This window comes from Athene noctua, chromosome 5 (assembly GCF_965140245.1).
Source record: "Athene noctua chromosome 5, bAthNoc1.hap1.1, whole genome shotgun sequence".
Classification (NCBI taxonomy): Eukaryota; Metazoa; Chordata; class Aves; order Strigiformes; family Strigidae; genus Athene; species Athene noctua.
Window position 1 is genome coordinate 55,253,118 of NC_134041.1, and position 15,755 is coordinate 55,268,872.

The 15,755-nt window shown below is 38.2% G+C and overlaps 1 protein-coding gene across 3 annotated transcripts in view; it reads right to left on the reverse strand.

Annotated features, from left to right (window-relative positions):
* The window catches only part of SORCS1 (sortilin related VPS10 domain containing receptor 1), a 300,163-nt gene that overhangs the window by 164,849 nt on the left and 119,559 nt on the right, over window positions 1–15,755 (reverse strand). For all 3 annotated transcript variants that reach the window (XM_074907687.1, XM_074907689.1, XM_074907688.1), the window contains exon 3: window positions 7,407–7,506. In XM_074907687.1, coding sequence (XP_074763788.1) covers window positions 7,407–7,506 — 100 coding nt within the window. The remainder of the gene's footprint in view (window positions 1–7,406; window positions 7,507–15,755) is intronic.

Genomic DNA, 15,755 nt, shown 5'->3' on the forward strand with positions numbered 1-15,755 from the left:
CTTCTCAGCTTGGGTGAATCTTAGCTCTAAAGCTAAATTCCATGGCTCATATTTCCCTATCATTAGTTTCAACACTCAGCATGCCCTTGGAGACTTCTGTGAGATACAACAGCATACTGTAGTACTGCTTTGAGTGGAAAAATGTCAAAACTGCCACTATTTTTGATAGGCTTACAAGAGCAGCAGCAGAATAAATGTGCTTTGATTTCACTTCATATCCAAGAAGAGATATGGATGTAGAATAATGGCAAGGGCTTTGTGTGTAATGGCTATTGTGAGAGCTGTCATATACTATAGCCATGAATCAGAAAGTTTGGTAGTGAATGCTGCCAGACACTTCAAAAGTCAAAATACTCACTTTGAAAGATGAGACTCTGCCTTCACTTTCTTAACGTGGACCAAATGCTTGTTAATTATTGGTTTCCCATGAACTCAGTATTAAAGACTAATAATACAGCATGAGCCCTTAGTCACTGCCACTTTACAGGTCTTCATCGACTCTAGTGAAACTCTACCAAACTGCAGCTGCGTTAGATCATATCCAAAAGATATGATGAAAGATCTACCTTTCTAAACTAATAAAAATATTTTTTGCTTTATCCTTGTTTTCATATAGGGTGGGGGACAGAAAAGAGAGTCTTCTGAAATGAAAGTCAAGCCTATACTTGATTATCTGGTGCACAGGTAGAAGCATTAGTCTTGAGTCTAAAGATATTACAAGCAGAAATGAAAATTGTAGCATATGTATTATCATAAGGATTTAAGATTTTCCAGTCACCACCAATAGCGGCTTGTAATAGCAGCTGACTTACTCCATCATTATTGCTGAACTGCAGAAAATGAAAGATTTCTTAATTTGAAGGGTGAGACATCCCTCTTCCTGTGGGTAGTGAACTGTTTACATCTGTATAGTGTTATCAAAAGTCCACTGAACCACCCCTGCAATCCAAGATAATAATTCTGACCCTTGTAGGTTCAGATTTTAACTCTCTTCTCATTCAGAAGGTGAAACCTTAAGCCAAAGCTGCTGAATGAACCAGACTTAGACCCTGTATTTAAAGAAAAGATACAAGTGAGGAAGAACCCCTATGCTCTCCCACTGGAAGACCATTGGAGAACAGGCACGTGTAGTGCTATCTACACCAAACTGCCTATCAGATCAGCAAAACCAGCGGATGAATCCCACCCCACATTCTCTTGACTCCCTCCCTCTACGTAAATAAAAGATGAGGCTATAAAGAATCATTATCTGTGGTCATAGTGTAGGAGTCAAAAAAAATCTGGAGGCTTCTTCATATACCTTCCTATGCTATACAGAATTTAATCCAAACAGATGTTTTCATTTGATGAAATTTATGTTTTGATCTGCAAAACACTTCAGTACAGGGTGGTTACTCCCTTTCAAAAGGTAAGAAAATACTTTCATTAAATGTCTCCTTGAAATCTCCTGATCACTACATCATTTTAAAAACACCAAAAAACCACCATCCACATCTGTGAGACAATGTCTTTTTGATCTCTTATGGCTACCTCTTTGAAGGCTGCACTCACAGCCTGCAGCTAACAAGGACCTTTCCCTCCAAATGAAAAGAAGAGAGCAACAGAATAATTTATTTTATCTCTGCAAGAGTGGACTGCCACAGCACTTTGGGCTATTGGCATGACTGACTGACTGTAGAGCCTGGCTCTCCCACTGTGCCTAATTTGATAAGGATGCCAACCCTTGACAGCCACAGGATCTGGCTCTGTCTACAATGAGGTGTGCTTAGAGCTCTGCTGTGCTCTAACCTCTCTAATACAAACTGGTAGTCTTCATACTAAGATTTATAGAGGCCTACAAGGAGGACACCGTTGGAAATTACTTTTTTTTTTTTTTCTGGAGTATAAAAAAAAAAAAAAAAAAAAAAGATCTGCCATCACATCAGACTTCTGAAAGCTTCCATGTCACATCAGATTTCTGAAAGCTTCCATGGTGAGACAGGACAGACAGGACTTTTAGAAATGTTCCCAATCTGATTTTAGCATTTGAGGATAGCAGCTTCTAGAGAAACAGCAATGTCAGGTGGAACTGTTCGTCTCTACAGTCATTTTCCTTGACTCTCAGGAGAGAAGGTAAAAAGACCAGTGTAATGATGCAGTTCTGGGTCTTACCCTTTATACAGCTGGGCGGTTTACATTCCAAAACCAGAACATAATACTACAGAATACAAAGTAGCACTCAACTCATTCCCATTTCAGCTAATAAGGGTAAATCTTCTGTCTTCACTAAAACATTTACCAACTATTCTCTCCACCACTACCCAATGCTAGAAAGAACAGAAGGCTGGACTGCTATTCCTTTCATTTCCTTTCATTTAAAACTCATTAATAGAAATTAATTTGAAGTAGCTGGGGATCTAGCCAGCATTGAAACCCATGCAAATATATTTACAATAAATATCCATTATCGTGGAGCTACACGCACAACAGGACAATGCTTAACATGCTGAGATAAAGGTGCAAATCGTGACCACTAAATATAAAAGAAGAGAAAGGCATCTGTAATCCATTCATCTTTAGAGAGAAAGAAAAGAGGACACTACTGCACAGCAATTAAAATCTGAACAGTTGCAGGAATAAAGGGAAAATTCAAGGCAGGCTTGCGGAAAGAAAGGGGGGGAGAGAAAACAAAACAAAACAAACACAAAAATTCAAATTCACAGGAAATACCTGATGCATTACTTCCAATAATAACATAAAAGTTGCTGGCAGATACTATCATCCAGCATTTTATTAATTAACTGGAGATAGAAGGATACAAGAGGTTTGAAAGTACAAAAACGAAAAGGCTGCACAAACTGGCTCTTTGCAAAGAACACAGTGTGCTTCGTACAAGGATACAGTGTCTAAATTAGTCAGCAGCACTTTTTGAGTCCAAGAAAACCTCAAGTTAAATCAATTGTAGAGTCCCCAGCACGCCTCATTCACTTTTTATTTGCATAGGTCTATGATTTTCCATGCAATGCTTAAAAGCAAGTTATCTGAAAGGCTTTTATAGACAAAGACCATAAAACTTACTGCATGTGAGTTTCTAGGAAAGTGAATGATGGAATTTTGCAAAAATGGATTTTCAAGATATCAACTTGGATTTCTATTTTAGTTTAGGTTTTAACCCACCAATGCATTATTCCCAAACACTATTTCTTCATGTAGAAGCCTTTAAATAATTTTATTTCCCTTCACAAAAGGCTCTATGAACCTAGCAAATAAACCAGTGTTGACATACCTAAGCCTAGGGATTTATTGCACATTGGGGATTCTCACTTCTGGAGACTTGTTGACAAATACTCAAACAGGCTCTGCATCTTTGGCAAGATCCACACATTACAATTGCCACCCCACACACACACACACCTCCCCGATCTCTGTCATCAGTTATACAATCAGGTAGTACAGTAATTCAGTGAAAGGAGAGAAAACCAAAAAACAAGGTTTCCACCTCCCTTATTGATGGGGTTTATACATTACTATGCTACCTTTTTCTGTAGTTTCATTAGGAAAAACTAGAATTCAGAGAAACACAGCAATAAGTCATCAGTTTAAATTGTAAATAACAGTTGACTTTGTTCTTATTTTTATTTTCAAAGCACCCTTTTGTAATACAACACTGCCTTCAATGCGTGGTTGAAGGATTTAATTTTGTTCAATAAAGAGACAAGAACTAGAAGTTGGGAGCTTTTAGAAAGAAATTGTCATTCATAGACTGTGGTAAGCTCTGCAAATCCCATACTTTTTTTTTTTTTTCTAGATGGAGAAGAGCAAATAAATTATAACAATTTATTCAACACATGTTGCTATTTGTTCTTTTCCAGAATATGAAAATCATCAGAAGTTCATGAACAAATCTATTAATTATTTGAATAAATCCAATTACATGCATTCTACAGTTCATTGTTCCAACTGCTCAGCTTTGCAAGGAACAGACAAGACTATGTATAGGATACACTTGGCTTTTTCATTAGAAGCCATCAATCTTGAGTCAGCAAAGTTCAACATTTACCTTCTGTTTCAGTGGGACTATTCATGAAAGTTAAGCATGTGCTAAAGGGATTTTTTTTTTCAAAAGGTAGCCTCAGTAAGTTAAGTACATTCTGGCCCCACTGATGAATCACTGTTGTAGCAAGGTCTCTTGTCCAATAGCTTCAAGATAAAAAATGCACCTTTCCTTTTCTATGAAGAAGCCTTTTCTTTCTGCTGAGGAATGCCTTGTGGACCAAAGAACATTGAAGGCTGCAGGTACAGTCAGAATAATTACTTACCACATAGAACAAATATTTAGGGAAAACACGTTGTGAGCATTTGCCCCGTATTAACTACAGCAGTGTATAAACCCTTCACACAAACAGCATGAGTGTTATAAAATTCATAGATTTTACAGCAGTTGAGTCCTACATTTAAAAAAATGTCTGCAGCTACCTACCCAGCCCACATTAGTGAAACAAGATGAAACTTTCAAAGTAACCAGAGTTTCTCACAGTGGTATCAGCACTTGGGGGGGCGGGGTGGGGCACAGGATCGGGTCTGAGGATCTATAGGTTTTTGCTGAAAATTATCTTGGTGATAGAACTTGTAAATATGTTTCTTTCTGCTTTCCATTTGACAGCAGGAATAATAAATACCCCGAGTTTTACTATTTTTGCTTTCACTGCAAAAGTATTTTAGTGTGGAAATATAATATAGCTCTACCCTCTCTTCCCCATGCCCTCTTAATCACAGGGGACTAGCTAGGTGCCTAAAGTTAAATGTTTATTGGAATAATGGCCTGATATTCTACAGAAATAGCATAGACAGGGCCTCCAAACGTTCTGCCTGCAAGCCTAATTCTGCTCCTGCCGAAATGAGTTTTGGAAAATTCAATCTCAGACCACTACATAGGTCCTTTCATCCCAGGTGGTGCCGCTTTCCTCTGGAACTGTCCCATATTGATTCTAGGCCAACTTTAGCACTGTCTACTGCCAGAACAGGCACTTCCACCCTTCCACCTGACAGGTTTTTCCTTTCATCTATTTGTTTTCTGAGCTGGAAAGCGATTAGTTTTCAGGCAGATTAGTCCTCGATCCAGCTCAACAGATGGCTACACAAACAAGGGTGGCAGTATGAGGGAGGGAGAGGGAAGGTGCAGCCAGAGGTGGTGAAGTATTTTCAGAGTCAGCCTGCATTTAGTTGGCTTAACATGCTTGGAAACCCCTTAGTTTCTTCTTACGATTCTCTGCACCACAATAGCTAAGGGATCATGCAGATTTTGACCAGCTAAATCCCTTCATAGTTCTACAGAACAGTATTATTACTCCCCCAAACATCAGGCATGATTATATACCCTCCACGCCACAGTTTCTGTGTTAGGAGACCAACCTTTCAAACCTGAATGATATTTGAGTGATCTGATAATTTCAATCTTTAGCTTCTAGTGAAAAAGCTTCATATCTTCATCAAGGGTCAGCTGCAATGAGTTGACATCTCTCCACTAATTTGGGACCATTTAATCTCAATTTAATCTGACTACCATCAGGAGCCCATACTTTTTCTTGTTTTGATTACGATCGTTTTTCTCACCAGTTTCATGTAATCACAGCAGCACAGGTAGGTATGAGGAATGAATCAGGTAGCATTACAAAGGTGTCAGCCAACTTTTCTGAGGGTCTTCCAGCAAAATCTAAATTCATCAGAATAGGTAAGGACTGGAATTCCACAGCTACAGTCCATTAATCATAGTACTGTTAAGAGAGTACTTGATAACTGTCATGTGAGGACCACATGAGGCAGCTGCCTGCAGCAATAAAATGGAATGCATGATCCCAAAAGTCCACTCTAGTTTTATGTTCCAATGTTTGCAAACACTATTTTACCAGAGGGAGGAAGAACATCCTTGAACATCAGTGAAAGGTTCCTTGATTATGAAAAAAACATTATTCACAGGCGCAGGTGGGGGACTAGAGGGTAGGATCAAGTATACCCTGTCATGTGTCTGCACCTCAGCTGGTGGTACAGACTGCCACTTACCGTCAATTGGAGAAAAGTAGGTGACATTAGGATGTGATTTTTATCATCCTAGGGTCAATTTCTTAACAGGACAAATGACTCAGGCCTAGAAGCACTGTTTCTTTTGAACAAAGAGTTAAACACGAACTACAAGAGAACAAAGCTTAAGCATTAGCCTTGGTTTGGTTAGGACAGCTTCCTCTTCCTTTCATAGCCTGTCTTAAGAATACATAAACGTTTCAGTGTAATGAAAACAGCATCATAGTGACCTCAGCTGCCCAAATATGCACAGCCTCCTTTAGAGGTGAGTCTTCACTAGAAATTTCTGCTGATGCAATTCAGTTTTGCCTTTAATAACTCAAACTATCCACTGGGACAAAAAATGAGGAGAGAAAACTACTCTATCCAGGTTCATAGTCCCTCTGGTAAAGAACTGGACTTGGGCCTTCTACCCTCTGCCTGTGCACTATAGATTCACAGTTAATAAGTCAAGAGGACAGCAGCGTCACCACTGCCATTTATTTAATCACATTTTGATTTTATTTTCATTCATTTTTTTGTGGACCAACACATGAGGAAATCTAAAATGAAATTGCTAGTAATTTCAGAATGATTTAAACTACTTTTTAGTTTCCACACCAAAACACCAGTAGTAATGATTTCCTATCACTAAATGTGATAATTATACCCTTTTTTAAACAGCATGTAAAGGAGAGTCTTTAAACACAATATTGTTTACTAGCATATCCATATGTTAGCACATGTGAGAATACAAATTGTCGTCATCATTATGAACTCTACTTCGTCACTTCCCACTGCATACCTCCAAATCACAAAAAATTTATCAAAAATATCTCAAAGAAGGCATCAGATTCCTTTATGAACATGTCAGCGTTACAAATTCTTATTAAATTGTTACTCAGTAGGGTGCTTGCATGATTAAAACCTTCTGGGCTTTGGAAGGTATTTTCTCTGCAGGAATTTGTCAAATCCTGTTCAGTTCACTACTGGGAGCACTTAAAAGACAAATAATGTTACATACAATCTGGCCACTGTAGATGCATTTCTGCCATTTTAATGAGTCTCTCTCACTTTCAGACAACAAAATCATCACCATCCAGAAGGTAAGCAAACAATTAAATGCCTGATACCTATTATGCCTATCCATTTAATGGCCATCTTCTGTAAACATATATTCCCTAAAGTAGACTGGCAGGTAGTACAGGTGGTACAAGTTGGCTTATGTTTTGGTAAAGATACATACTTTTCCAAGTGGACAGAGACAGAAAGAGAGAGTTTCCGGACACATAAATAGTAAAAGATATTGAGAAAACTGGGGCAGAAATTGCATCATAAAGTCAAAATGAGCCAATCACATTATCACCTACCTTACGCTTGTTTGTTGGACAAACATACAAGTAGCTCAAAATAGTCTTCAGACCAACTTTATCATTCAGTTTCTCATATGTTGTCCCATAATCTGTTGACCTATAATTCAAAGAGAGATTTCATAAGTACAAACACTTAATCACAAAACCACAAGTCACTTGGCGGCTTTTCAATATAAGTCAAGCTTTACATAGCGGAATGGCTCTCTAGAGCTTTTTGAATGATTCATGTAGTATATAATGATACTTAATTATATACACACAGCATCATGTGAGTGCTTACAATTTGCATTTAAATTAGATTAGGAAAAATTAAACCAGCATCTTCCCAAAGCATTTTAAAATAAACACATACAATAAGAAATGCTAAATTCTGAGTATAGAAGATGATAATGATTGTCAGAAACGCCAAATAGCAGACAGCAAGAGACTAAAGTTATCAATTCATTCTATACTCCAAGCTTAGACTAATTTTGTTAAGAGTCTTTTCTCAGCATATTTCAAATTAGCTGCTCCAGCTGATTGTTCAGTGAAACTGGAGTTCAGTTTTCTGAAAAAAAACATTCATGTCCTTTTGAAAACCTAACTACGTGAGCATTACACATACAATTCATACAGTTTTCTTCACATGGACTAGCAGAGAGTATGGACACGTGCTTTATTCTTGCTTTAAGAGACACCATTCAGTAGAGAAAATAATGTATTTCTGTTATAAGGGTTGCCCATAGAGACACTGACTACATGTTTTGGGGAAGAACAAAACAAGTGAACACAGAAGACTGTGCAGAGTTCCCATAATATCTCTTTACATGTGACTGAAACTGAGATCAATTATCAGCAGAAGTTTTGTTTATTATGCAGCTCATGTTTGTCTGAACTATGTCCTAATATCCAGGAGATTTAGATAATCAGCCCAAACCAGTACGGCTGGTATCCTACATTAAAGTGACATGTATTTGGGTAACAAACATTTAAAAGTGTAACATCTTTTTGTAAATCATAAATCTTCATCTTTTCTTTAAAATGTAGAAACGTGTCCATATAGAACTTCATTTGCGAGCAGTAACATGAATTTTCCCTTCTGCTAATCACTTCAAAACCAGTCATTCTAAAGTAAACCCTAAGCACCCATTATTTCCAGGTTCTCTCCTATCTGGGAAGCTGGCTAAATTCACAAAGGTATTTAAGATACTCACAAAGGTATTTAAGATACTTAATAGCTACAAATGTATTTATTTTTCTGCAGACTGTGGAGGGTGTTACATTCCCGGATCAGGGTCTACACCAACATTCATACCACAGTTTCTGGGATTTCAGATTTTGCAATCTGAAGGATTAAAACAAGAAGGCAGCAGCTCAGGGTTTTACCCATTAGGATGAATTGCACTAAAATGTGGATTTGCATTAAAGTTGAGTCTTTCTATTCAGAAACTTTATTGAAGCATTTGCATGTATCTGTCTTGGTCATATAACAATTGACCTATACTTTACAACCATAGCTTTTTCCTTTCCCCTCAATAAACACATGCACCCCTGTATGCATGCATATATGACCTTTGTTGGTTAGAACACTGATGTCAAATTCTCATCTACTAATTGATCTTTCCCTTTATAAGGTCATCTCTCAGGAGCACGTATCAACTAACCAAGCTATTTCCCCAGTGAACTGAGAAGAACGCTGTGATAGTTACTTCTGTTACTGAAAATTTCAGAGATGTTCTAGCACTCAGGTGAAGGGAGCCACAGCAGAACGCTGAACACAGCCCTGCCAAGGACTGCTGGATCACTTTGGTTACCCTGTCCACCTCACCACCCAGCCTTCTCAGAAATGAGTATTTCTGTTGCAGTCTGACTTAAACCAAAATTACCCTTTGTGAAGTTTGGGCTGATAAAGACATGTAAAGAATGCAAGGGCTATATCTGACCTGCTGAGTTAGGAAAAAAATACATTAATGAGGTAATGGAGCTCTTCACAGTGATTTCAAAATGAGACCCTTCAAAAGGGGATAAGAGTGAAGAAAATCTGACACATAAAACTTGCTTTGAAATAGTTAAAGCTGTCAGTACCCCTGCCACAGCACAGGCAAACAGATGTCGAAGGCCTATTGCAAATGGTAATCTTAGTCAGAATTGCCAGCCATTTCTTACTTCAAATCTCTAGGCAATTATTTTGCATTCGTAGCTTTATTTACAGGTAACGTTATATACAGATGGAAGCTTATTCTTCTGTCAACATCTATAAAAACAACTGAAAGACTGGAAAGCTTAGAAAAACATTGGCTTTTTGCATATGAACAAATACACAGGCAATCAAAAGAGCTACTATTCGATCTTACTCTCATTATTATGTTCAAAACTAGCAGTAGCCAGTCCTTCTACCTGCCCAGTTACAAGTTGTTGTTTCTCTTGCACCACTTCACAATTACTTTTAATTTTAACAGGGAGGTAAATGTTATGCAACCACAGATAGACACCTAGAAGTGCTTTAACACAAAGAAATGGTGATAGATACATGCATACAGCCCAATAGACCAAAAGAATTGAATGAAATACTGTGTAGACATGAAGCCTCTGTTGGGATCTAAACCAGGGGTATCACCACCCTTCATTCATCTTATTCCTATACATATATGTATACAAGCAGGCGTTGATTAGCAGCCTGGATAATGAGTTCTGCATATGTCTTATTAAATGGGTGTATAAAGCAGCATGAGATTCCTAACCCAAGAAAACCTATCAGCCATTTGGTGATCCAGGAAGCCAGCCTAACCTAGAAGTGTTGCAAAACACAGATACACCTCGGCAAGGTGTAGGCAGTAACAGCAGCATAGGATCAACAAATTCAATCCCAGTTATCTGAAGGGGAATGGATATGTATCAACCAACACGTCCCACACTTTGTGTGGTAAGCTGCTTCTCTGAAGTTCTGCGGAGACAACTCTTTTAATGCATCTGTATAACATGAGCAGAGCAAGCAAATGCCTGGATAAATCATCTGAAAGGACTAAACCCAGGATCTGTAGAGCTGAAAACACAAAAATGAAACTCTATACCTTCTGAACCATCTGCTGAAAAGCCACACCTATGCGAATAACTATATGTAACAGTAAAAGCCCTATTTTGTTAGCTCTTGTGCAGACATGCATGTTGCAATGGTTTCTCAGATTGTTTGGGGGAGGGGTGTGTGTATTCAGGTCTCATCACATTAATTTAAATCCCTGTGTAAATCGGTTCATTTTGGCTTGATTTGGCTTGGTACAGTTACAGGCTAAGTCAAAATAAATCCAGATGATTTTGAAACAGGAAGGTCTGCAGAGAGATTTGATGTATGTGCAAGTCTAACTATGGAAAAACATAGGTATGTGTTAGGACATTGTGGATGTTACTGAAATGCAGACGATACTTAGTAAAATAATAATATTCAGAAACAGAGTATTTGGACTCAATTCTGAACTTCATACCTGTCCCACCATTTCAGTTGTAACTGATTCCATTAAATCCATCCCAAATTTTACCAGTAGCTGTTTAGAATCAGACTCCCTATTTTTTCAGTAAAGCAGAATGATTTCTGCAAACACCTAAGATGATAAATATTTTAATTATTACTAGTTCATTTGACAGTATAAAAAATACCAAATTGTGGAACTGAAGCTTTGACTTCCCTGAGTAATAAATTAAAACAAAACTAGAAACATGTAGAACAATTTATATTTTGCAAACTATTTGCAAGAAAGTTGACATTTAAATAACTTCATTATTATTCACTGACAGGGCTTTTCCTTCTCCTCCCGTCAGGGTAAATGACATTTCTATTACAGTATTATAATAAACTACTGCACATTTTAAATAAAGTCACTGAATTCCATTAGTCCACCTACTGTCATGAATATATCTCAATCCATTCCTACCAGTACTTCACAATTATAATAGGCATTCTGAATCAACCAGTAACATGAACCCTATGGAAATTTTCTTCTTTCTGAAGAAGTGAAGACTGAAATTCAGAGGACTGTCAGTTTGAATATATAGATTAAATAAATCCCCTAGCAAGTTACTGTTTACTTTCCTTTGTTACAAATTTAAGGTTGTCTGTACTTATTTTACATAAGCTGCTGAAGACTTGAAAAATCAACCAGTTGATTGTTTGGTCAAGGTTTCTTTTGCAACAGGATCTTTGAGGAACACCCCATGAGAAAAAAGAAAAATATTACACGCAGATAGGAAGACTTTAAGCTGTGCAACATCATGTCTCCTGACTATTAGTGCATCTTTCTTCCAATAAAAGACATATGTTAACAGATGAAGTTCCTTGTTATAACACACAACATTAAGAAGCAATCACTTTAATTGGCAGCATTTACTTTTTTTTTTTCTCTTTCCACCAGTTACAGCCGGTTTTCACATATTAATATGACTGCTTCCCCCACCTCCACCATGACAAGATTGTCTGTGTATCATGTCCTCACCCTCCTTCCTCCATAGTTTAATTTGCTTCTCTGACTGCTATCTGAGTGGCAGCCAGCCTTGGGAGGCAGGACCAGAAGCATGTGTAATGTGGTTTGGGACCAGCAGATATCAGGGCAGCCTGTCATAATCAGAATCGTGTGAAGAGATGGCCTATTTCTCCTTCTGCACATGAATTCACCCCTGGCAGAAGTCAGGTATGTTAAGTAAGAAACTGCAGTATTAGATCATCTGTTCCAGTTTCCCACATAACTATGTTTGCCACCTGGTTTGCCTCCAAAGGGACTAGCCAGTTGAACATAAGATTTGCCAGTTGCTATCATATTAATCTCTACATGAGCAGATTTTTGGATAGAAGGCTTTCAGATTGCAGAAGGCAGAACTGCGGAGTCACAGGCTGTACCTACAAAAGGCTTTCACTGAACAAGTTTTTAAATAAAAGAATAATTAAGGCACTAAAAATGTTCTTTCATTTCTGGATGTGAAAAATACTGGAGCCTATTTGTATCCCTGCATGCAATGTTTTAAGCCTGTTTGTAAACACTGCTGTAGAGTTGTTGACTTCTGCAGTCTTTCTTTCTGGGGATCTTTCTAGGCTGAGGTTCCATTCCCTCATCACTTAAATTGAAACTCTTTCCTTTATGGTTTTATAGCCAAGTACTAAAGTTTCCCATTGATTTTTGCCATACCACCATGTTTCACAAAAGCTAGTAATGTCAAAGTCTTCTTCAAGAGCTAACCATTTAAGTTCACATGTTCTTCCTATTAAGCCTTTCACAAGCCATTGATAAATGCTAGTTTTGGTCTGATGCCTGTTTTGATTTAACTCCTTCATGTGTAACCCCGATATTTTTTTTTTCCAAAAAGTAATAAAGTCTGATCTCAGCTTCTCTCTCAGGGAGGAACTGGGTTTATCCCATTCCTTATTTTCACAGAAAGTTACCCTTACTTTACAAATTACCTTGCTCCACCTGGACACTTCTCACCAATGGCCGTCTTTATAACTTGTATAAATAATTCCCCGAGGCCTTGTCCATTTCTAGTGGGAACTCTAGCTCATAGAGACTGACACATTTTGAGGGGAATTTTACATCTGCATGTTGAAAAGCAATTGCAAGATGTAAACACAGTGAATCCTGTGTCCTTGGACAGAGTTTCCACACAGCAAAGAAGCAGACCTTGCCCTCATTTGTACAAGTTTCTCTCCTGAGGTCACATTCTGAGCGTATTGGTGTGCCACCACCAGGTTATCACATTAGAAAGTCTGGGGAATTTTTGACATGGATTTTTTAATGCAGGACACAGGATTTTTAGTTAAAACTCCTGTATCCCACTGAGCAGCCCAGGGATTTCAACACTGAACTGATCTGTGTCCCTGACACACTGTCTCTGCTGAATGCCTTTCCACAGATTAGGATCAGCCATACTGTGTCTTTTTGCCTTCCATGGCTTCCTCTTCTTCACTTTATTAATGAATCTTGGCTGATTTTTAGCAATAGCTCATTTGCTTTAAGCAGGGATTAAGCTAAAATGAAGCTAGTTCAAAGAGGCTTTTTTTGCCATCATAAGAATTTGGTTCAGAGGGCAGTTAAGTGGTCTGACAGCAGTGACAAGTCGAAGAGTTGGTTAGCATTTCTTTAAATGTCTGTAATGGCACTGCACATGTCACAGCATTAAAACACTTCAAATTCACCCTGGCAGGCTGAAATTAACTTTTAAAGATATCTCCAGGGTAAAGAAAAAGAAAAGATTTCAAAACTCAAGAGACCCACATGTCTCCCTCCCTAAGTGAACACATTTCTGATGACTTTTTTCTCATGACGCCCTCAGCAGGCTGGCAAGTCTTCCCACTTTCTAGGAAAGGAAAATGGAGGGAAAGACTAGATAACTAATCCTACATCTGAAAGTCTATGACAGAGCCAAATGCAAGTCCTCTTGGGCTCCACCGACTTCCCACTCCAGTCTGACAGCATAAGTTTTCTGGCGTTTTGTGTGTTTAAATAAGGACTGGAGTTTTAATACCAATGTCAAAAGGAAGAAATACAAAGTTAAATACCGTGTAAATGTGCATTTTAAAACAAATTTAAGCTTTCATTTTGAAAAAGTCTTGCTTCCAGTTTGAGTTGTGACTGTAGATTTTACTAGAAATGAAGTTATGTGTTTTTATACAAGTTTACCAAAATGTGTATTTTTTCCCTTATGGAAAGAATTTTCTCATCACAAAGTTTCCCACCTACAGAAGCCATCAAAAAGACTTGAAGGATGAGAGAAGGTAAAAAAATTACAAAAAAACAATAGGAAGCTGAAATTGGTATTTCTCTACATAATCAGTTAAAGTAATTCAATTTTCTTCCTCCTCTTTTTAATCAAATTTTATTTGGTGTAATCTAAATAAACAGAAATATACACATTATACACATTCAAATTCTTGCAATTTTTGCCTTAATATAGTTCAGCTGATTATTGCTGTAATTTAAAGATGTGACAAGTAGGAGAAACAGCTCATATTTTATCATCCAATCCAGAGTTTACATATTGCATTGGATAATTATTAAAACTCTTAGCCAAATCAGAAAGAAAGGGATGGGAGAGCCAAGAGATGTTACCTGCAGGTAACCCAGATGAGTTGTCTATTTCCTCTTAAACGGTTGAAGAAAAATAAGTTTGGCTAACTTACCTTCACTACCGTTTCAGTTGAGAGTTCATAACTCAGGTTAGCAACCTAAGCAGAGAATACCTGGCCCTCTGTCTCTGTCATAGCCAAAGTAAGGTCCACCCCATCTCATTGCATCTATTCAATAAAAGCCATGTAGCACATGGCTAAACTTCTATCTGCTGATGCAACCTGCACCATTTCATAGCCATCCACACTCCTATTATGATTTGGGACTGCACTGAACACACATGGGTTTCGGTACAACCCAACCATTATGGCCTCACCAAGTCGCACCTTTCACCATACAACGCATCTTCCATACCTTTTAAAAGGGCAAGGAGAAGGAAAAACCTTTGCAATTTGGAATTTTTTAGGAAAACAAGTAGTAGTTCAATATGCCTGAAGCTTTGACTCCCTCTGTCAAAGTTAACTAGAATTTGGTCAAAAGCTTCAGAAGTCATGGGGTGATGATGGTGGGAATCCTCCAGCAGGACAGAAGACAGGTTGTACAGGATAAAAGGAAGCCATGTAATCAGGGTGAGGTTATTTCTTACTCTTATCTATGTCAGGGGAGAGGCAATAATGCACAGCGTTAGGCAGCAGCAAAACTTATGACTGCTGAGTGCAAGGACAAGGAAAAGAAATCAGAAGGATCTCTGCTGTCAGAAAGCAAAACATGAAGATTTTTCTTTCAAGTGTACAGTTCCCAGCTTTTTGTGCCAAAAAATAATACACTGAGATTTGACTGGACTCTTCTCTGAAAGAATTTTCTAGGCACTGTTTTGCAAGAATAGACTGTAAATCCAGAATTTTGTTGTTGGGGGCCATAGCTCCATTCTGGAACTCTTCTCAAACACTGCTGTTCTAAATGACCACTTGCAGGATCAGCTCTGTGAAAGGAGATGGCATGTCTAGGGGACAGGACTGCATTTGCAGCAAAATAACTACCACCTATTTTGCCTAGCTAATAGACCCCAGAAAGACTGGCTGTTGCCACTGAGGGCAAGCTAAGGTAGCAGTAGAAGGAACTGGGGCTTTCACCTAGAGCAGCAGAGAGGAAGACTGTCCAGAGCTCTCCCCCTCAAGTCTCCCTTCCAGCTTATCTTTCTGTGGCCTGAGCGACACGTCTTCATTCCCTCATAGACAGCAGCAGCAAAAGTCAAGAAGAGTGTAGGGAGGCTAGCAATCATAACCACTTTATCTATTCTAATTCAACACTGGGTGGAAGC